General features: G+C 39.2%; 1 protein-coding gene across 1 annotated transcript; it reads right to left on the reverse strand.

The window, feature by feature from the left end:
• Positions 1 to 20,091: 20,091 nt before the first annotated feature.
• Positions 20,092 to 23,530, reverse strand: LOC130973196 (cytokinin dehydrogenase 2-like). The gene is made up of 5 exons (XM_057897638.1): positions 22,828 to 23,530; positions 22,016 to 22,143; positions 21,129 to 21,392; positions 20,580 to 20,842; positions 20,092 to 20,496 (listed from the first exon to the last, which is right to left on the reverse strand). Exons 1-5 carry the CDS (start codon positions 23,471 to 23,473, stop codon positions 20,184 to 20,186), a joined length of 1,614 nt encoding a protein of 537 aa, XP_057753621.1. The 5' UTR covers positions 23,474 to 23,530; the 3' UTR covers positions 20,092 to 20,183.
• Positions 23,531 to 23,747: the final 217 nt, after the last annotated feature.

Consider the following 23,747-nt stretch of genomic DNA (forward strand, 5'->3'; position numbering starts at 1 on the left):
TGGAGTTAAACGCCAGAAAAACGTCATGATCCGAGTTGAACGCCCAAAACACTCATAACCTGGAGTTTAACGCCAAGAAAGGCCTCTACTCGTGGATAGCTTTAATCTCAGCCCCAGCACACCAAGTGGGCCCCAGGAGTGGATTTCTGCACCAATTATCTTAGTTTACTCATATTCTGTAAACCTAGGTTACTAGTTTACTATTTAAACAACTTTTAGTGATTTATCTTGTACCTCATGACATTTTCAGATCTGAATTACATACCTTTTGACGGCATGAGTCTCTAAACTCCATTGTTGGGGGTGAGGAGCTCTGCAGCGTCTCGATGATTTAATACAATGCCTTTGTTTTCCATTCAAACACGCTTGTTCTTATCTAAGATGTTTATTCGTGCTTAATTGTGAAGAAGGTGATGATCCGTGACACTCATCACCTTCCTCAATCCATGAACGTGTGCCTGACAACCACCTCCGTTCTACATCAGACTGAATGAATATCTCTTAGATTCCCCAACAGAATCTTCGTGGTATAAGCTAGATAGATGGCGGCATTCATGAGAATCCGGAAAGTCTAAACCTTGTCTGTGGTATTCCGAGTAGGATTCCGGGATTGAATGACTGTGACGTGCTTCAAACTCCTGAGGGCTGGGCGTTAGTGACAGACGCAAAAGGATCAATGGATTCTATTCCAACCTGATTGAGAACCGACAGATGATTAGCCGTGCTGTGACAGAGCATAGGAATGTTTTCACTGAGAGGATGGGAGGTAGCCATTGACAACGGTTACACCCTATATAGAGCTTGCCATAGAATGGATTTTGCGTGTGAAGAAGGATTTCAAGGAAGAGTTGAAGTCAAAGGACAAAGCATCTCCAAAACTCCAACATATTCCCCAGTACTGCAAAACAAGTAACTCTATTGTTCAAGTAATAACTATTTATTTTATGCCCTTTTTCTTTATTAAAATACGAGGCTAAAGAATCCTATTGATATCCTGACTAAGACAAATAAAATAAACATTGATTGCTTCAAGCCAATAATCTCCGTGGGATCGACCCTTACTCACGTAAGGTATTACTTGGACGACCCAGTGCACTTGCTGGTTAGTTGTGCGAATCACAAATTCGTGCACCAAGTTTTTGGCGCCGTTGCCGGGGATTATTGAGTTTGGACAATTGAAGGCTTATTTTATTTCTTAGATTAGGAATAATTCCTTTTTGTTGTTATAGAGTCATCAAATTCTGATAGGATAGTTTATTTTCAAAATTTCTTTCAAAAATATTTTTTTAATTAATTGTTAATTTTTCGTGAGTTTAGTGTCTTATTCTAAGTTTGGTGTTAATTGCATATTTTATATTTTCTCTAAAATTCTCGTGTTGAGTGTTCTTGGTTCTTCCTTGATTTTCAAGTTGTTCTTGATAATTGGTTATACCCTTTGGAACCTTTTTCAAAAATAATTTTTCTTGGATTGAATCTTGTACCAAACTCTAAGTTTGGCGTTTTCTTGTTAAGTTTTCTTTAATTTTCAAAAATTTGTCTTGGTTTTCTAAAAATTTTAAGTTTGGTGTTCTTTCTTTTGTTCTTGGTGTTCTTGTGAATCTTCAAGGTGTTCTTGAGTTTTTCTTGTGTCTTGATCTTAAAATTTTTAAGTTTGGTGTTCCTTGGTGTTTTCCCTCCATAAATTTTCGAAAATAAGGAACATTAGATCTAAAAATTTTAAGTCTTGTGTCTTTTGTGTGTTTTTCTCTTTCATCATAAAATTCAAAATTCAAAAAATTTTATTTTCTAACTAATTTTGAACTACATTTTTCGAAATTTTTACATAAAAATTCAATTTTCAATTTCAAAATATTTCCACTTTCTTTTATTTATTTCGTTTTTATTCTATTTCGAAAAAAAAAATTTAATTTTTATAAAATAAATAATATCAACATATATACCATTTCTTTTATTCCAACATGGAATTAAGTGGGAATGAACAGTCCAAGAGGACTCTGGGGTCATATGCCAACCCCACTACTGCTTCATATGGGAGTAGTATCTGTATACCCTCCATTGGAGTTAGTAGCTTTGAGCTGAATCCTCAGCTCATTATCATGGTGCAGCAAAACTGCCAGTATTCTGGTCTTCCACATGAAGAACCTACAGAGTTTCTGGCACAATTTTTACAAATTGCTGACACAGTACATGATAAAGAAGTGGATCAGGATGTCTACAGATTATTACTGTTCCCATTTGCTGTAAGAGATCAAGCTAAGAGGTGGTTAAATAACCAGCCTAAGAACAGCATAAAAACATGGAAGCAGCTGTCAGAAAAATTCCTGAATCACTATTTCCCTCCAAAAAGGATGACACAGCTAAGGCTAAGCATCCAAGGCTTCAAACAAGGAGATAATGAATCTCTTTATGATGCCTGGGAAAGATACAGAGAGATGCTAAGAAAATGCCCCTCTGAAATGTTTTCAGAATGGGTGCAATTAGACATCTTCTACTATGGGCTTACAGAAAAAGCTCAGATTTCTCTAGACCACTCAGCTGGTGGATCTATACATATGAGAAAAACAATTGAAGAGGCCCAAGAGCTTATTGATACAGTTGCTAGAAATCAACATCTGTACCTAAGCAGTGAATCTTCCATGAAAGAAGAAGCTAAAACAGTAACTGCAGAGCTCAGTCCAGTGGATCAGGCTAATGAATTCAATCAGCAATTAGACTTTCTAACTCAGCAGCTAGCCGAATTCAAGGAAATATTACAAGAAACAAGAATGGCTAACAGGAACATGGAAGTACAATTAAAGCAGACAGAAAAGCAACTGTCAAAACAAATAACAGAAGAATGCCAAGCAGTTCAATTAAGAAGTGGGAAAACATTAAATACCTCACTTCAAAGCAGCAGGAAACCAAGAAATGAACAGATGGATACTCAAAATCCCTCTGAAGACAATCAGAGCCCAGAGAGGAATAAAGCTGGCGCTGAACGCCTAGACCATGCTCATTCCTGGCGTTCAACGCCAGAAACAAGCATGAATCCGGCGTTGAACGCCCAAAGGGAGCATGGTTCTGGCGTTCAAACGCCAGTAACAAACAAGGAGGTGGCGTCTAACGCCACTCCAGCTTCCACCACTGGCATTCAAATGCCAGTAGGGAATCAGTCACATACAAGTGCTGATAACAACCCTTCTAAGAAGGCTTCCCAACCCACTTCTGTAGGTAATAAACCTGCAGCAACTAAGGTTGAGGAATACAAAGCCAAAATGCCTTATCCTCAAAAACTCTGCCAAGCGGAACAGGATAAGCAATTTACCCGCTTTGCAGACTATCTCAGGACTCTTGAAATAAAGATTCCGTTTGCAGAAGCACTTGAGCAAATACCCTCTTATGCTAAGTTCATGAAAGAGATCTTAAGTCATAAGAAGGATTGGAGGGAAACTGAAAAAGTTTACCTCACTGAAGAATGCAGTGCAGTCATTCTGAAAAGCTTACCTGAGAAGCTTAAAGATCCTGGGAGCTTTATGATACCATGCACATTAGAGGGCACTTGCACCAAGCAAGCTTTATGTGATCTTGGGGCAAGTATCAATCTAATACCGGCATCTACTATCAGAAAGCTTGGTTTAACTGAAGAAATCAAACCAACCAGGATATATCTTCAACTTGCTGATGGCTCCATTAAATACCCATCAGGCGTGATTGAAGACATGATTGTCAATGTTGGGCCATTTGCCTTTCCTACTGACTTTGTGGTGCTGGAAATGGAGGAGCACAAGAGTGCAACTCTCATTCTAGGAAGACCTTTCCTAGCAACTGGCCGAACCCTCATTGATGTCCAAAAAGGGGAAGTAACCTTGAGAGTCAATGAGGAAGAGTTCAAGTTGAATGTTGTCAAAGCAATGCAACATCCAGACACCCCAAATGACTGCATGAATGTTGATATTATTGACTCTCTGGTAAGAGAGGTCAATATGGCTGAGAGTCTCGAATCAGAGCTAGAGGACATCTTTAAAGATGTTCAGCCTGATTTGGAGGAATCAGAGAAGATAATAGCACCTCTGAAAATCCCTCAGGAAGAGGAGAAACCTCCTAAACCCGAGCTCAAACCATTACCACCATCCCTGAAATATGCATTTCTGGAGAAGGTGATACCTTTCCTGTAATTATAAGCTCTACCTTAGAGCCACAGGAAGAGGACGCACTAATTCAAGTGCTAAGGACACACAAGACAGCTCTTGGGTGGTCCATCAGTGATCTTAAGGGCATTAGCCCAGCCAGATGCATGCACAAGATCTTGCTGGAGGATGACGCCAAACCAGTGGTTCAACCACAAAGGCGGCTGAACCCAGCAATGAAGGAAGTAGTGCAAAAGAGGTCACTAAATTACTAGAGGCTGGGATTATTTATCCTATTTCTGACAGCCCCTGGTGAGCCCTGTCCAAGTTGTCCCTAAGAAAGGTGGCATGACAGTGATTCATAATGAAAAAAATGAACTGGTTCCTACAAGAACAGTTACAGGGTGGCGTATGTGCATTGATTATAGAAGGCTCAATACAGCCACCAGAAAGGATCATTTTCCTTTACCATTCATAGACCAGATGCTAGAAAGACTAGCAGGTCATGAATACTACTGCTTCCTGGATGGATATTCAGGTATAATCAAATTGCAGTAGATCCCCAGGATCAGGAGAAAACGGCATTCACATGCCCATCCGGAGTATTTGCATACAGAAGGATGCCATTTGGCCTGTGCAATGCACCTGCAACTTTTCAGAGGTGCATGCTCTCAATTTTCTCTGATATGGTGGAAAAATTCCTGGAAGTCTTCATGGATGACTTTTCAGTATTTGGAGACTCATTCAGCTCCTGCCTTAACCATTTAGCACTTGTTCTGAAAAGATGCCAAGAGACTAACCTGGTTTTAAACTGGGAAAAATGTCACTTTATGGTGACTGAAGGAATTGTCCTTGGGCACAAAATTTCGAACAAGGGAATAGAGGTGGATCAAGCTAAGGTAGAAGTAATTGAAAAATTACCACCACCTGCTAATGTTAAAGCAATCAGAAGCTTTCTAGGGCATGCAGGATTCTATAGGAGGTTTATAAAGGATTTTTCAAAAATTGCTAAACCTCTGAGCAACCTGCTAGCTGCTGACACGCCATTTATCTTTGATAAAGAGTGTCTACAGGCATTTGAGACTCTGAAGGCTAAATTGGTTACAGCACCAATCATCTCTGCACCAGACTGGACATTACCATTTGAATTGATGTGTGATGCCAGTGACCATGCCATTGGTGCAGTGTTGGGACAAAGGCATGACAAGCTTCTGCACGTCATTTACTATGCCAGCCGTGTTCTAAATGATGCCCAGAAGAATTACACAACCACAGAAAAAGAGCTACTTGCAGTGGTTTACGCCATTGACAAATTCAGATCCTATTTAGTAGGATCAAAAGTGATTGTGTACACTGATCATGCTGCTCTTAAATATCTACTCACAAAGCAGGATTCAAAACCCAGAACTCATCAGATGGGTGTTGCTTCTGCAAGAGTTTGATATAGAAATAAGAGACAGAAAAGGGACAGAAAATCAAGTAGCAGATCACCTGTCCCGAATAGAACCAGTAGAAGGGGCGTCCCTCCCTCTCACTGAGATCTCTGAAACCTTTCTGGATGAGCAATTGTTTGCCATCCAGGAAGTGCCATGGTTTGCAGACATTGCAAACTACAAGGCAGTGAGATTCATACCCAAAGAGTACAGCAGGGTGCAATCAAAGAAATTAATCACAGATGCAAAGTACTATCTTTGGGATGAACCATATCTCTTCAAGAGATGTGCAGACGGAGTAATCCGTAGATGTGTGCCTAAAGAGGAAGCACAGAAGATCCTTTGGCATTGCCATGGATCACAGTATGGAGGACATTTTGGAAGTGAGCGAACAGCCACAAGAGTCCTCCAAAGTGGCTTCTACTGGCCTACTCTCTATAAAGATTCCCGTGCATTTGTGCTTAATTGTGACAGTTGCCAAAGATCAGGCAACCTACCTCACAGCTATGCCATGCCTCAACAAGAAATCTTGGAGATTGAGTTGTTTGATGTATGGGGCATTGACTTCATGGGACCCTTCCCACCATCATACTCAAACACTTATATTCTGGTGGCAGTGGATTATGTATCCAAATGGGTGGAGGCTATTGCAACACCCACCAATGACACTAAAACAGTGTTAAAATTCCTCCAGAAACACATCTTCAGCAGATTTGGTATCCCTAGAGTGTTAATCAGTGATGGGGGCACTCATTTCTGCAATAAACAGCTTTATGCTGCTCTGGTTCGTTATGGAGTTAGCCACAGGGTAGCTACTCCATATCATCCACAAACTAACGGGCAAGCTGAAGTCTCAAATAGAGAACTCAAAAGAATCCTAGAACGGACTGTAATTAACCGTAGAAAGGATTGGGCAAGAAGCCTGGATGATGCTCTGTGGGCATACAGAACAGCATTCAAGACCCCTATAGGGACCTCTCCATACCAGCTTGTGTATGGAAAGGCATGTCACTTGCCAGTGGAACTGGAACACAAGGCCTACTGGGCAACCAGATTCTTAAACCTCGATGCCAAGTTAGCTGGAGAAAAACGATTGCTCCAGTTAAATGAGCTAGATGAATTTAGACTCAATGCTTTTGAAAATGCAAAAATTTACAAGGAGAAAGCAAAAAGATGGCATGATAAGAAATTGTCATCCAGAGTCTTTAAACCAGGACAGAAAGTTCTACTATTCAATTCTAGGCTCAAATTATTCCCTGGGAAATTAAAATCCCGGTGGAGAGGTCCATATGTAATCACAAGCGTATCACCATATGGATACATAAACTTCAGGATAGTGACTCTAACAAAAAGTTCATTGTTAATGGACAAAGAGTTAAACACTATCTTGAAGATAATTTCGAGCAAGAATGCTCAAGACTGAAACTTCATTGAAGATCAGTGACAGTCCAGCTAATGACATTAAAGAAGCGCTTGCTGGGAGGCAACCCAGTCATTTACAAAGTTTATTTACTAATTAAATAAATTTTCTTTTCTTTACAGGTTTGAGTCCAAGTATCTTCAAAGGTGAAATAGCAATTGGTTGAAGTCACAGAGTTACAGGAAATTTGGGAAGCTCACTGGCGTGAAAAAGCCAGTAAGAAATACTTTGGGCGTTAAACGCCCAAAAGAAGCTCCCACTGGGCGTTTAACGCCAGAAAGGAGCATCTTCTGGGCGTTAAACGCCAGAAAGATGCACCTTCTGGGCGTTTAACGCCAGTCTGCTAGCATCCTGGGCGTTCAGAAAAATGCCCAGTGACGAAGGACTTTCTGGCGTTCAACGCCAGAAAGAAGCACCAGCTGGGCGTTAAACGCCCAGAAGAAGCAACATGTGGGCGTTAAACACCCAAAACATGCACCATGTGGGCGTTTAACGCCAGGATGGTGGGGAGGAGGTAAAATTCGTTTTTCTTTACAATTTTTCTAAATTTTTAAGTTTCAATTCATGATTTCTTGCATAAACATTTTTCAAAATGTCATCCTTCAAAATCAAATTGGTTTTCTAAGAACCCTAATTTCTAAAATCCCTTTTTCAAAAATATCAAATATATCTTAATTCATAAACACAAATCTTTTTCCAATCCAATTCTTTTTCAAATATTTTTAATTTCTTCTCATATCTTTTTCAACTCATCTTATCTTTATTTGAAAATGCCTTTCCTTCTACTCCTCTCCTTTCCTTTCCTTTGCTTGAGGACAAGCAAACCTCTAAGTTTGGTGTGATTTGCCATGATCACTGAGCTAAAACTCATTAAGATCATGGCACCTAAGAGAACAGGAAGAGCAAGGATGTGAACTTAAGGGAGCTGAAGCGTCAGAAATTAATTCTTGAAGGCACCCCACAGACTAGAGGAACATCCACTTCCCAAAATACAGGTTGTTAAGTTCTAATTCCAGCTTTAACTCTGTGATAGTATTATTATAGGATTTTACCTTAGAAGTTATATAGGAGTAGTAGTAATTAGCATATCTTTTTTTGACTTTATTTCCAATTAAGCTATAATTTATTTTTCTCATCATCATCAGGCATAAATAAAGTAGTAGAATTTTTTAGAATAAAGAAGTAATTTATATTTTTGAGTTCTTAGTAATAAAGACTATAATTAATTATATGTGGTGGCAATACTTTTTTTTCTCTGAATGAATGCTTGAACAGTGCATAAATTGTACTTTGAATTTGATGAATATTGGCTCCTGAAAGGATGAGGAACACGAAAAATATTATTGATGATCTGAAAAATCATGAAATTGATTCTTGAAGCAAGAAAAAGCAGTTCAAAAAAAAAAAAAACAAGCCATGAGCACTAGCCAAGAGTAAAAAAGGGATCCAAGGCTTTGAGCATCAATGGATAGGAGGGCCCAAGGAAATAAAATCCAGGCCTAAGCGGCTAAACCAAGCTGTCCCTAACCATATGCTTGTGGCATGCAGGTCCAAGTTACAAGCTTGAGACTGAGTGGTTAAAGTCGTGGTCCAAAGCAAAAGAGTGTGCTTAAGAGCTCTGGACACCACTAACTGGGGACTTTAGCAAAGCTAAGTCACAATCTGAAAAGGTTCACCCAGTTATGTGTCTGTGGCATTTATGTATCTGGTGGTAATACTGGAAAACAAAGTGCTTAGGGCCACAGCCAAGACTCATAAAATAACTGTGTTCAAGAATCAACATACTACACTAGGAGAGTCAATAATACTATCTGAATTCTGAGTTCCTAAGGATGCCAATTATTCTGAAAATTTAAAGATACAGGGGGATGCCAAAACTGTTCAGAAACAAAAAGCTACAAGCCCCGCTCATCTAATAAGAATATGAGCTTCATTTAAAACTCTAAAATATTATTACTTCTTAATTTCTGCTAAAGCCTATTTTATTTATCTAGTTGCTTGATGACAAGCAACAGTTTAAGTTTGGTGTTGTGATGAGCGGATATTTTATACGCTTTTTGGGGGTAATTTCATGTAGATTTTAGTATGTTTTAATTAGTTTTTAATAGAATTTTATTAGTTTTTAAGCAAAAATCATATTTCTGGACTTTACTATGAGTGTGTGTATTTTTCTGTAATTTCAGGTATTTTCTGGCTGAAATTGAGGGAGCTGAGCAAAAATCTGACTTAGGCCGAAAAAGGACTGCTGATGCTGTTGGATCCTGACCTCCCTTCACTCGAAATGGATTTTCTGGAGCTACAGGAGTCCAATTGGCGCGCTCTCAACGGCGTTGGAAATTAGACATCCAGGGCTTTCCAGCAATATATAATAGTCCATACTTTGCGCAAGGATAGACGACGTAACTTGGCGTTGAACGCCAAGTTCATGCTGCTATCTGGAGTTAAACGCCAGAAAAACGTCATGATCCGGAGTTGAACGCCCAAAACACGTCATAACCTGGAGTTTAACGCCAAGAAAGGCCTCTACTCGTGGATAGCTTTAATCTCAGCCCCAGCACACACCAAGTGGGCCCCAGGAGTGGATTTCTGCACCAATTATCTTAGTTTACTCATATTCTGTAAACCTAGGTTACTAGTTTACTATTTAAACAACTTTTAGTGATTTATCTTGTACCTCATGACATTTTCAAATCTGAATTACATACCTTTTGACGGCATGAGTCTCTAAACTCCATTGTTGGGGGTGAGGAGCTCTGCAGCGTCTCGATGATTTAATACAATGCCTTTGTTTTCCATTCAAACACGCTTGTTCTTATCTAAGATGTTTATTCGTGCTTAATTGTGAAGAAGGTGATGATCCGTGACATTCATCACCTTCCTCAATCCATGAACGTGTGCCTGACAACCACCTCCGTTCTACATCAGACTGAATGAATATCTCTTAGATTTCCCAACAGAATCTTCGTGGTATAAGCTAGATAGATGGCGGCATTCATGAGAATCCGAAAAGTCTAAACCTTGTCTGTGGTATTCCGAGTAGGATTCCGGGATTGAATGACTGTGACATGCTTCAAACTCCTGAGGGCTGGGCGTTAGTGACAGACGCAAAAGGATCAATGGATTCTATTCCAACCTGATTGAGAACCGACAGATGATTAGCCATGCTGTGACAGAGCATAGGAATGTTTTCACTGAGAGGATGGGAGGTAGCCATTGACAACGGTTACACCCTATATAGAGCTTCCCATAGAATGGATTTTGCGTGTGAAGAAGGATTTCAAGGAAGAGTTGAAGTCAAAGGACAAAGCATCTCCAAAACTCCAACATATTCCCCAGTACTGCAAAACAAGTAACTCTATTGTTCAAGTAATAACTATTTATTTTATGCCCTTTTTCTTTATTAAAATACGAGGCTAAAGAATCCTATTGATATCCTGACTAAGACAAATAAAATAAACATTGATTGCTTCAAGCCAATAATCTCCGTGGGATCGACCCTTACTCACGTAAGGTATTACTTGGACGACCCAGTGCACTTGCTGGTTAGTTGTGCGAATCACAAATTCGTGCACCAAAGGTTGAGGAGTTGGAGGGGAGGCTTCTTGCTTTCCAAGATCAAGAGAGGGAGTTAAAGGCGGAGGTGGCCAAGTTGAGGGAGGAGAGAGATAGTCTCCGGGAGAAGGAGAGTAAGCTGCGGGCCCAATGTACTATGGAGGCGAATTTAAGGAAGACACCACATGATAGTTACCAAAGTTTATTTCAGGATCTTGTGGCTGTGAGGAAGGATTTGCTGAATTCTCGGAACGCATACGCCGAGTTAGAGGACTCTATCGCTGATGGGGCCGAGGAGTCTTGGAGAATTTTCCTGGAGCAAGTCAGAGTTATTGCTCCCGACTTGAACCTTTCTCCTTTACATCCTGATAAGGTTGTCATTGACGGTGCTATCGTGGATCCTCCTGCCCCCGAGGTTGTTTCCGAGTCAGATTTGAAGACTCGGGGGCAGAGGATTATTGAGTCTCCTCCTCGTTCCAAAGATGCTCTGAGTTCTTCAGTTGTTCCTCCGACTTCCTCTTCAGCTCCTCTTCCTGGTCCTGGTGGTGCTCCTCCCGGCTCTGTTGGTGGTGATCCGTCTACTCCTCTGCAGAAATAACTTATATTTTTTTATGGCTATATGGGGGCTCGGCCTGTGAGTCCCCCCTTTTTTAAACTCATTTTCATGTTGTTTGGTGACGCTTGAACAATTTCTTTTGGCCTTTTAAGGCCGTTAACAAAATACTTTGGCAAGTGCCCTTTTTGAATAAGGGTTTAGATTTAACAAAATACCCTTTTTTGGATAAGGGTTTTAAGTTGCCTTGTGCGTGTATGCTTTTCTGAATTCCCCTTAGCTTTTTCTTGAAAACCTTTCTTTTTGGCTTGTTTGTTTTTCGTTTAAGGATTTTCGGGACATCCTTTAAACTTCTTCCTAGGTTTTCCTATCTCTTTTTGTTATCCCTTAGACTCAACTTGTTTTAGCGAGTTCTTATGACTTAGGTTACTTTTGCGATGCATTTTTCTTCTACTCGGTTTTATACTCCAATTTATGAATCGAAGTATTTCCGAGTTTTGGTACTCGGGATCTCGTCTCGACTTGTGAGTCGGATTAGTTCCGAGTTTTTACGATCGACTCATATAACCTCTTTACACCGACTTGTACTTTGTCGTTTTATCCTGACGACCATCTAGGTCGGTTCATGGGATTTTTACGTTTTGTCGAGCTTAAGTCGGCGCGTTTCGTAGAAAGGCTTAGAAAAATAAAGAAGGATATTATAAGAGATATTATGAATGAAAAAGAACTTTATTAATTGGGGAGGTACCTTCTTTTGCTACTAAGGATCTTGATAGCCTAGTTTTCCCTTAGTCTCTACTATGATGCCTCGTTAAAAACCCTTCTCCAGAAAAAACCCTTTTTGGGAAAAAATCATGAAGTTGGGAAAAGAGTACATCAGGGAGTAGAGTTCGCTTTTAACTGTAGTACCTTTTCATATTACAAGCATGCCACGACCTTGGTAGCTCAGTGCCGTTCAGGTCGGTTACTTTATAATAACCTTTTCCTAAAACTTCATTGATTTTGTATGGTCCCTTCCAATTTGCGGCGAGCTTTCCTTCTCCCGATTTGTTGACTCCAATGTCGTTTCTGATTAAGACCAAATCATCTGGAGCGAATGTTCTTCGAATGACTTTTTTGTTGTACCTTGTAGTCATTCTTTGCTTCAACGCCGCTTCTCTTATCTGGGCACCTTCTCGGACTTCGGGGAGCAAGTCGAGCTCCTCTTTGTGTCCCCGTACATTTCCGACCTCGTCGTGGAGAATTACCCTTGGGCTTTGCTCATTGATTTCTATTGGAATCATGGCTTCTACACCGTAGACTAGTCGGAAAGGTGTTTCTCCCATGGCGGATTGGGGTGTTGTTCTGTAGGCCCATAGCACTTGAGGGAGCTCTTCAGCCCAAGCTCCTTTTGCTTCTTGCAATCTTTTCTTTAGTCCTGCCAGTATGACTTTGTTAGCTGTCTCAGCTTGCCCATTGGCTTGTGGGTGCTCTACCGAGGTAAACTGATGCTTGATTTTCATGCTGGCCACTAAGCTTCTGAAGGTAGCATCGGTGAATTGGGTTCCATTATCCGTAGTGATGGAATAAGGTATCCCATATCTTGTGATGATATTTTTGTAGAGGAACCTGCGACTTTTTTGAGCGGTGATGGTGGCCAGCGGTTCTGCTTCTATCCATTTTGTGAAGTAATCTATTCCCACGATTAAGTATTTGACTTGCCCTGGCGCTTGGGGAAAAGGACCTAACAAATCCATTCCCCATTTTGCAAAAGGCCATGGAGAAGTGATACTAATGAGCTCTTCTGGTGGAGCCACGTGGAAATTTGCATGCATCTGACACGGTTGACATTTTTTCACAAATTCTGTGGCATCTTTCTGCAAGGTCGGCCAGTAGAATCCAGCTCGGATAACTTTTCTGGCTAGTGACCTTGCTCCGAGATGATTTCCGCAGACCCCGCTATGTACTTCCTCCAACATCTCGGTGGTTCTTGAGGTCGGTACGCATTTTAACAATGGTGTTGATATCCCTCTTCGGTAAAGGACATTCTTCACCAAAGTGTAATGCTGTGCTTCCCTTCGGATTCTTTTGGCTTCCTTTTCCTCCTTAGGGAGGATGTCGAATTTCAAGTATTCGACTAAGGGATTCATCCATCCGAGGTCCAAACCGACTACTTCAAGTACCTCTTGCTTATCTTTTATTACTGAGGGTTCCTGGAGGGTTTCTTGGATCAGGCTTCTATTGTTCCCTCCTGGTTTGGTGCTTGCTAACTTTGGATAGGGCATCTGCTCTGCTGTTCAGATCCCGAGTTATGTGTTTTACCTCGGTTTCTGCAAAGCGCCCAAGGTGCTCCAAAGTTTTTTCCAAGTACCTCTTCATATTAGGGTCCTTTGCCTGATATTCTCCGCTTATTTGGGAGGTCACCACCTGTGAGTCGCTGTATATCATCACCTTCGTAGCACCGACTTCTTCTGCTAATTTTAGCCCAGCAATCAAGGCTTCATATTCTGCCTGATTATTTGAGGCTGGAAATTCAAATTTTAGAGAAACCTCTATCTGGGTTCCTCTTTCATCTACCAATATTATGCCTGCGCCGCTTCCCGTTTTGTTGGAGGATCCGTCTACATAGAGCTCCCATGTAGTCGGCTTTTCCTCTTGGTCCCCTGCGTATTCTGCTATGAAGTCGGCGAGGCATTGGGCTTTAATTGCCGTCCGAGTTTCATATCTTAGATCGAACTCGGAGAGCTCTATTGCCCATTGAACCATTCTCCCTGCAACATCCGTCTTTTGGAGGATTTGCTTCATGGGTTGGTTTGTGCGGACTCTTATTGTGTGAGCCTGAAAGTAAGGTCGTAGCCTTCGTGAGGCTATCACTAAGGAGTAGGCAAACTTTTCAAGTTTGTGGTACCTTAGTTCAGGGCCTTGTAGTACCTTACTGATGAAATAGACCGGGTGCTGCCCGACCTCGTCTTCTTTTATCAGGGCTGACGAGACAACCATGTTTGCTACGGATAAGTACAAAACGAGGTCTTTCCCTGGTACTGGTCGGGTTAAGATAGGAGGTTGGCTTAGAAACTTTTTGAACTCTTGGAACGCCTCCTCGCATTCCGGAGTCCATTCGAATTGGCATCCCTTTCTTAATAAGGAGAATAGTGGAAGGAATTTTAGTACCGATCCTGCCAAGAATCTGGAGAGGGCTGCAAGTCGGCCATTGAGCTGTTGGACTTCTCTCAAACAAGTCGGACTTTTCATTTCTAGGATGGCTCTACATTTATCGGGATTGGCCTCAATCCCTCTTTGTGTTAGCATAAATCCTAGAAATTTTCCTGCCTCCACCGCGAAGGCGCATTTTGCCGGATTTAGTCTCATCCCATGCAGCCTTATGGTGTCGAAGACTTGTGAGAGATCGGATAAGAGGTCGACTTCTTTCTGGGTTTTTACTAGCATGTCGTCGACATATACTTCCATCAGGGTCCCCAAGTGGGAGGAAAACACTTTGTTCATCAACCTTTGATATGTGGCTCCTGCATTCTTTAATCCGAATGGCATGACCACGTAGCAGTAGTTGGCTCGGGGTGTGATAAATGATGTTTTCTCCTGGTCGGGCCCATACATCGGAATTTGATTATATCCCGAGTAGGCGTCCATGAATGATAAGTATTGATACCCCAAGCTGGAGTCCACTAGGGTATCGATACTTGGTAGGGGATAAGGGTCCTTAGGACATGCCTTATTTAAGTCGGTATAGTCGACACACATTCTCCATTTACCATTTTGTTTTTTGACTAGCACTACATTGGCTAGCCATGTTGGGTACTTGACCTCTCTAATGAAGCCAGCTTCCAGGAGCGCCTGTACTTGCTCTTCTACTACTAGGGCTCGTTCTGGGCCGAGCTTGCGTCTTCTTTGTTGTACAGGTCGGGATCCCGGATAAACCGAGAGCTTGTGGGACATGAGCTCGGGGTCAATCCCGGGTATGTCGGAGGCCTTCCAAGCGAAGAGATCGGAATTATCTCTTAGGAGCTTAGTCAACCCTTGTTTTAGAGTTTCCCCTAGGTTGGCTCCTATATGGGTGTTTTTCCCTTCCTCTTCACCCACCTGTATCTCCTCGGTTTTTCCTCCCGGTTGTGGTCGTAGCTCTTCTTTGGCTTTCGCACCGCCGAGTTCTATTGTGTTAACTTATCTGCCCTTTCCTCTTAGGTTTAGGCTTTCATTGTAACACTTTCTTGCTAGCTTTTGATCTCCCCTTACCGTTGCTATTCCCGCTGAGGTCGGAAATTTCATGCAGAGGTGAGGGGTAGATACCACTGCTCCGAGTCGATTGAGGGTGGCTCTGCCGATTAGAGCATTATAAGCTGACCCCACATCGATGACTATGAAGTCTATACTCAGAGTCTTTGATTTTTCCCCCTTTCCAAAAGTGGTGTGGAGGGGCAAAAATCCCAGTGGTTTTATTGGCGTGTCCCCTAATCCATACAGGGTGTCGGGGTAGGCCCTTAATTCTTTCTCATCTAACCCTAGCTTGTCGAAAGCAGGCTTGAAGAGAATGTCCGCCGAGCTTCCTTGGTCTACTAGGGTTCTGTGGAGATGGGCGTTTGCTAGGATCATAGTTATTACCACTGGATCATCGTGTCCAGGGATTATTCCTTGCCCATCTTCTTTTGTGAATGAAATTGTAGGGAGGTCGGGTGACTCTTCCCCGACCTGGTAGACTCTTTTGAGATATCTTTTGCGAGAGGATTTGGTGAGTCCCCCTCCCGCGAATCCCCCTGAGATCATATGGATATGTCTTTCTGGGGTCTGCGGTGGTGGGTCTCTTCTGTTCATATCATCTCGCTTCCTCTTTCCGTGGCCGTCTGACCTTTCTATGAGATATCTATCAAGCCAACCTTCTCTAGCCAGCTTTTCTATCACATTCTTAAGGTCGTAACAGTCGTTGGTGGAGTGACCATATATTTTATGGTACTCACAGTAGTCGCTGCGGCTCCCCCCTTTTTTATTTTTAATAGGTCTAGGGGGTGGCAGTCTTTCAGTGTTGCAAATCTCTCTGTATACATCCACTATAGAAACTTTCAGTGGAGTATAAGAGTGATATTTCCTTGGCCTTTCGAGACCGAGCTCTTCTCTTTTCTTGGTTTCCCTTTCCCTCTCTTTTGTCGAGGGAGGGGGTCCATGTCGTCCGCTCAGGTCTCTTAATTTGGCGTTTTCTTCCATGTTGATGTACTTTTCAGCTCTCTCTTGTACATCACTTAGGGAAATGGGGTGCCTTTTAGATATGGACTGTGAGAAGGGACCTTCTCTGAGTCCATTAACGAGCCCCATTATCATTGCCTCTGTGGGCAGGTCTTGGATCTCCAAACATGCTTTGTTGAATCTTTCCATATAGGCTCGTAAAGATTCTCCGACCTCCTGTTTTACTCCCAGGAGACTCGGTGCATGTTTCACTTTGTCTTTCTGAATTGAGAACCTCATCAAAAAATTCCTTGAGAGGTCTTCAAAGCTGGTGACCGATCGTGGGGGAAGGCTGTCGAACCACTTCATTGCTGCTTTTGATAAAGTGGTCGGGAAAGCTTTGCATCGTGTGGCGTCGGAAGCATCCGCTAGGTACATCCGACTTTTAAAGTTGCTTAGGTGGTGCTTTGGATCCGTGGTTCCATCATAGAGGTCCATATCAGGGCTTTTGAAGTTTCTCGGAACTTTTGCCCTCATTATGTCCTCGCTGAAAGGATCCTCTTCACCTAAGAGTGACTCTTCTTGGTCGTCGCGGGAATTGTGACTCTTGAGGGAGGATTCCAGCTTTGAGAGTTTCCTTTCTAACTCTTTTCGCCGTTCCATCTCCTCTTTTAGGTACTTCTCTGTCTCCTTTTGTTTTTCCCGCTCTTGTTCTAATTGCTCCAGACGGCTGTGGACTAACCCCATCAGTTCAGTTACGTGGGATGGTCCGCCCTTTTCCGATTCTCGCTCGTCTGAGGGGTTTGCCTTCGGGTTTTTTACCCCGGAGGTGCCTTCTCTTGGCTGATCATTAACCTCTTGATGGAGGGTTAAGTCCGCATTGTTATTACCTGCGTCCAGATTCTCTTCTTCGGAATCTGTTTCCGCATGGACTTCTTCGTGGGATCTATCCGTCATTAATAGATGATCTCTCGGGTCCCCGGCAACGGCGCCAATGTTACGGTGGGTAACCGGAGATGGATTGGACGGATGACGTTGACTGGCCCAAATGCGTGAGGGAGGAAGTTTTCGCCTGAGTTTGCAGCTCGGGGGGACTTCGTCCGACTTGTGTTCGCAAGTGAATGGGGGGTGGTACCTGCAAAGACACTCCGATGCCTAAGTTAGCAAGGGTGTGAGCAGGTCTAGAGAGTATTGGGCCTAGAGATACCTGAGGAGTGTCAGTGTACTTATAGTGGTGAGCCAATAACCACCGTTGGAGTAGTGCCGTATCTTTAGGATGATAACCGTCCCTTATCTTAGGGAGGTTAAGATATGGCTTTGTGAAGCGGTTAGAGAGATTTCAGGGGCGGTTACTCATTTGAATGAGTGCTTATCTGCCAGCTAATCTCATGTCCGACTTCTTTAGAGCAGGTCGTGATGAACACCGACTTCGTATGTGAAGGTCGGCGCTTAGTTAGACTTAATTTATTGGATTAGGCCTTTTAGTTGGACCTGGGCCCTTATCATTGGGCCAAGGTATGAACACCAATCAATTAAACTTTTAAACCAATCACCAACATGTTTATCATCATCAAATATTGTTATAATCTACTTAACATTTTTTTATTTTGGATGGTTTGAGAAATCAAGATTTTTTGAGAGAATAGTATAGTAGATAATAATCCAGAAACACAGTATAATAGATAAAAACTCAAATTCTAATCTAATTTCTTAATGTAACAACAAAAAATTTATTCATACCTTAAATTAAGAATTCGGATATCATGATTTGAGTTTGACCTGACTTGAGAGGTAAGTAACAGCTTTTCTCTCCACTATTTCAATTACCACTTTCACAAATAGGATTATAAGTGAGTTAATATGAGTTGAGTCAGGCCAAACTCATAAATAAAAACTTATGTACAAATTATAAATAAGCATACATGATATATACACCATAACAGAGATTAAACTCACATATTATGAACTATTTATGAGACTATTGAAGCCAGATATCACTTTCTATGCCAAAAAAGATGTAAAACTCAGGTGTTGTCATTCACATTCACTAAGTTTTGCTATGCTAAAAATACAGTTGCTTCAGTTAAACTATTTTTGAAAACAAAATCAAATTATTTAAAATAAACTCACCTATAGAAGTAGAGGTAGAAGTTGAGTCAGGGATGCGGAAAAGCTTCAGAGTTCAAAGATTCAATACAACCCCACGCAAAGGATGATGAGACACGCGAAGGAGATATAGACTGACGACCAGAAACATGGCATGGAGGAAGGATAATGTAGATTGGCGGCGCCAAAGAGAAACAAGGTGTTTGAGCCATGGAGGGGCTTGCGAGAGAGATAGAGCACAATGGAAGGTTTGAAACGAAAGGGAACGTTGAGATGGAGGGAGCCCCAAAGGAGGGTTGGAAGTGCTATGAATCTCTAGGGTTTGAGTTGGAGGCGCGATGGAGAAGCTCTGGGATTAGGGTTGCAAATGCAATGATGAAGAAACTTTGGGTTAGGGTTAATGTTTTTGCTCAGTATAGTTTTACATACTTTATTGATACGCTTTAAAAACATCACGATAACCTAATTTTATTGGCACGTTTTGAAAGCGTTTCTGTTGCTCTCTATGTTTATATAACGTGGCATAAAAAGAACATAATTAAATCTCTTATTAATTGTCACTTTTGTAAAAGCGTGGTCATTGACTCTTTCAACCACGCTTTTGAAACGTAATAAAAAAACGTGGTTAAATCTCTAATCAGTTGGCACCCTTATAAAAATGTGGCCATTAACTTTTTTTGAACACTCTTTTAAAGCGTAGCAAAAAAAAGTGACGATGGACTTTTTTTTTCTTGCAGTGTAATTATATTTTTTAGTGAAAAAAAAGTGATGCACATATATGATATGCTACGAATTGTGGAAATTATTATAATATCTGATCTAAGCCGTCGTAAGCAGATATATGATTAATTTCCCTACTATTCAAATAACTATATTTGACTAATAAACATGGTATGCGTATACAGTAATAATGTACCCACTATTCAAATAAAATTGGATATATTGACTAATACATAAACTAAATACTTTGTCCGGTTCATGTAGACGACTAGTGTGTATGAGTTTGAATTAATAATGTGCTTTGTGATAATGGCGTCCTTGAATACACCTTTATTCATATGTGACATTTCAAATTCTGGAACAAAGATATTCAGCCAAGATTGTGAACCATCGAAACCTCCAATCTTTTTTCTAAAAATACCTTTCTTATCTTTGTTAGGAAGCAATTCTTTTTATCTTTTTATAACAAAGTTTTGATTGGAGAGGGTGACACGCCTATATGGATAAGTCCAAACTGTTGACCGTGAGATCATGCAAAAATTGAATTTCTCTCTTTCATTTGCAATTTTTCCCAGACATGCTCTTGAATGTTCAGCACTTATATAGTTGGTTATTATTAGTTGCACCTTATTATTCTTCCTTCTTCATAAAAAACACATTTTTTTTACTCTTTTCTCTCCCTGTCGCTTTTTCCTTTATCGTTTTAATTGGTCAAAGAAAAAGTATTTAAATTTTATTAATTAGTTATCAGCCACAAAAATCTAATCGGTTTATATTAATGGATAATTTAAATATACATAAAAATATTATGCATTTTAATTTGTCAGGATTGTAAATTATGCTTTTTAAGATAGAAAATATTTGATATAATTTCATATTAAAAGTTGTATATATGTATTCATGACTAATAAAAAAATAAGTTGAATTTTCTATAGTTCAATCTCTTTTTTTTTAATTTAAATTAATTTGAACCATGAACACTTTAATTTCTCTAATTCAATTTGTACATAATAATAAAAATATTTAAAAGATCTATTTTACTAAGGCCACTCTAATTTTATTAGAAGAACGGAAATTAACAACTTACATATCACAAAAGTATACTCTTTATTTATTTTGTAAAAGATGTTACGTTATGGAACTTAAAACATACATATCTTATTGTTCAATTGAAAAATCCCTTGCCCAGGAGCTAATATTTTTTTGGGATCAAATTTATTCTTTGAGTCCTCGAACTTTTGCCACTTGAAACCAAAATGCTCGATCCATTCTTCGTGAGTTTTGTTTCGTGGAAGATATTGCTTGATTTTAATGCCTGAATCTTTATAGAACTGTAATATTTGATTCTTTTGATCATCAAATATCTTCAACGTATCATATGTAACTGCTTGCAGAACACTCACGAGATAAAACACTTCTTCATCAGGTATAGCCACTGACATTTTATCATTCCACCTGTGAATTATATATTATATACTAACCAACATATCTTTGTTAATTTATTCGATCAATTAACTATATATTATGATGGAACTTACTTTGTTTGGTTCATGGGGAAGATTAGTATGATTCCGTTGGCAGTAAGGTTTTGTTTAAAGATAATGTTGTTGAAAACACCTTCATTTATATCTGAGATTCTAGATCCTGGAACAAAAGTGTCCAACCAAGATTTAGGTCCTTCTGGAAGTCCTTGCCCAGCTGCTGCACTCTCATATCTATGTAGAAAATTCTGGTACAACACATCTTTTTCATATTTAAATGTAGGAACATACTTTAACCCCATCACCAAACGTTCAACATCCTATTTAAAAACAATAAGGTATAGTATATTTATTAATATCTGAAATAAGAAAAAGTGATTCCCAATAATAAAACATATAGCTAGATAAATAAAAAATTTAATTTTAATAATTTTATGCGTACATTCAATTACATAATGTCACATAATAAAAATAATTATCTTTTTTCAGAATGGTAAAACACAGTTGTACAATTACAACAATTCTCTTAAATGCAATGTATAAAACAATTTTACAATATATCGAATTAAATTCTAAATAAATAGCACCTGATTAATAGTAAAGTACCTGGTCAATTTGGTCTTGAGTACTGTCGTCGTAATATTTAGCAAGCTCCAAGACATAGAGGATGTTATGTTGGGCTAACAAGGAATTTATGCGAGGCAGATCTTGTGTTGGAAAAAAGTCAATGATATTCGGCCACTGATTTATCATAAGAAAACCTTCTACTGCATCGAATGCATTATCATTTCTTCCATTCAATGAAATTAAGTATTCTTGGTCTTTAGAATATGCGGAGAAATCACTGTAAAGCAAACGAAGCCACTTCACCTGCAATCAGTCAACCCATAATTTTTTTCCGATTAATTAAGGATATGTTATAGTAAATATTTTTAATTTGTTGATTAAAATTATATATTATAGTGAAGTTTAATTGTTCATTGTTAATATGATTTTTTTTTTAATTTTGACAAGCAAGTAAATATTAATCAAAGTGATATATATGTTCTAATTTAATTAATAAATAAAAGAACAAGACTACATGACTAATAAAATTCTTTTTTTTATCAATATTTATTAATATTTTAAATATTAAGTACTAAATTTTAAATCATAAATTTTATATGTTAAATTTGAACCAGGGGTGGAGCTAGATAAAATATTGGAGGGGAGCAAAAAATATTTACACAATAAAATAAGACTAAAATAAAATTTTAAAGAGGGGCTAAACTGAAATTTACATATAATTTACATGTAAAAAATTAAAATTAGGGGGGGCCATTGCCCCCCTTTACTTGTACCTAGTTCCGCCCCTGATTTGAACAATATAAAAATAAAATATTGACTAGTATATATAGCTAATATTAATAAAAATATTGTTCGTGATATTTCTCTTAATAAAATTTGAATTCAATATAAGCAAATAGAATTATATAATAAAATATGATGCTTGCCTTTGTATACGCAGGTCCTAAGGCTATTCTTGCTCTCGTTATTATTCCAAATTGACCTAAACCTCCAAGAACACCATAAAATAACTCTGAGTTCTTTTCTGCAGAACAAGTCTTAAGATCTCCTTTCCCTATAAAGCCAAGAACCAACTTATTAAAAAATTATTTTTATATCATAAAAAATATATATTAAAAAATATAGTAGAAGTATCATATCTCATAAATCAAATGCTTCACTTTAGTGCTTTGCGGCTATTTTTTTAACCCCTTTAATTTCCAATATTTCTTGTACTTTGCTTGTAGAGAACTAGAGATCGAGTTAGAAACTTTGCTATACATAAATTATTTTGATAATCATAAAAAAAAGTCAACTATATACATATCAATATAACTCAACCATATTTTTAACGATTAATAAAGCGGCTAACCACTGGCTTTATTTGTATTGACTTTTTATCATTTATTTATTACAAAAATAAATGCTATCCATAATTATCTATAATTACATTTTTATTATCTCTAATATTATTTAATTATTTTAATAATAATTAAAAAAATATGAAATTAAATAATTTTATATTATGTATCTTGTATTTAGATATAAATAAAGACTAAGTAGAAACTTACATATAATTGTCTTTATGTGAAGTTGAGATTTGAGAACTATTAGATAATTTAACAATACAAGTTTAACTAAATCATTATCTAACGATTTTCAGTTATCAACTTCACATAAAAATAACTACACGTAAATTTTTTTCATCATTAAATGACGTATTTAATTAAAATTTTAACTATCAACTTTAGGGATGTACCTGTAATGACATCGAGTTCATAAACATTAGCGATCTGAGGACCAAACTTGAATACTTGGGCACCGATTCCGGCATTGACGAGGGTTCCGCCAACAGAAGTGCCCAAACTATCAGTAAACGAGAGTGGTGTGAGTCCATATTCAAGTGCTGCATTTAACACGTCATCCCACACCTGTTCACCGCCCACGTCAGCATAAGAATTCCATGGATCCTTCTCATCACGAAATATAACAACCCCCTTCCCGTGCCTGTAACCGTTTAAATGCGTCATGTTCACCACTATCCCCTCACGCGCCATCGCTTGTCCGTACACCGAGTGTGCTTGCCCACGTGCTGCTATTGTGAAAGGGGTAGAAAGGGAATTTGACACTTTTATTAGTTCTGATATTTCAGTTATTGACTTTGGTTGAAGGACTGCCAGAGGCTTCTCGTGAATTTTAAGGCCGTAATCGGTTGAGGCGAGTGTAAGGGTAGAATTGTCATAATCTAGGTCACTTGAAATCTCCATGGATGGATGAAATGCTGAACATGATTGATATGTGGTTATTATTTCATTTGTGAGCACTGTGGTAGTAGTCGTAGTTATTATAACTAGATTTATGAGCAGAATCAATGAAACATTTTCAAGTATCGAAAACCTTGCCATTGTATATTTGTACGTGTGATATTTGATTACTTTATTATACGCTTGGGGTGTATATATAAGTGTAAGAGCGTCTCTCAATGGCTAACTGAATATAACTTGTTCTATTTAGATACCATGGTTCGAATCTCACCTAACTTGACGGATAAGTAATAGTTTTCTTTCTTACTATTTCAGTTATCACCATCACAATCTAGATAGGGTTGGAAGTGAGTCAAAAAAAAATTTAGTCATGCTAAATTCAAATTCAATCCAAAAAATTTATATTTCACTTATG

Source organism: Arachis stenosperma, chromosome 1, assembly GCF_014773155.1.
Source record: "Arachis stenosperma cultivar V10309 chromosome 1, arast.V10309.gnm1.PFL2, whole genome shotgun sequence".
Classification (NCBI taxonomy): domain Eukaryota; kingdom Viridiplantae; phylum Streptophyta; class Magnoliopsida; order Fabales; family Fabaceae; genus Arachis; species Arachis stenosperma.

What these genes read in the sequence shown, in the direction of transcription:
- LOC130973196 (XM_057897638.1), bottom strand. Translation starts at nt 23,473, where the DNA reads ATGGCAAGGTTTTCGATACTTGAAAATGTTTCATTGATTCTGCTCATA. An exon ending in TGAACTCGATGTCATTACAG is followed by an intron (nt 22,144 to 22,827) that starts GTACATCCCTAA and finishes TTGGCTTTATAG; the next exon opens with GGAAAGGAGATCTTAAGACT. An exon ending in TAGGACCTGCGTATACAAAG is followed by an intron (nt 21,393 to 22,015) that starts GCAAGCATCATA and finishes GACTGATTGCAG; the next exon opens with GTGAAGTGGCTTCGTTTGCT.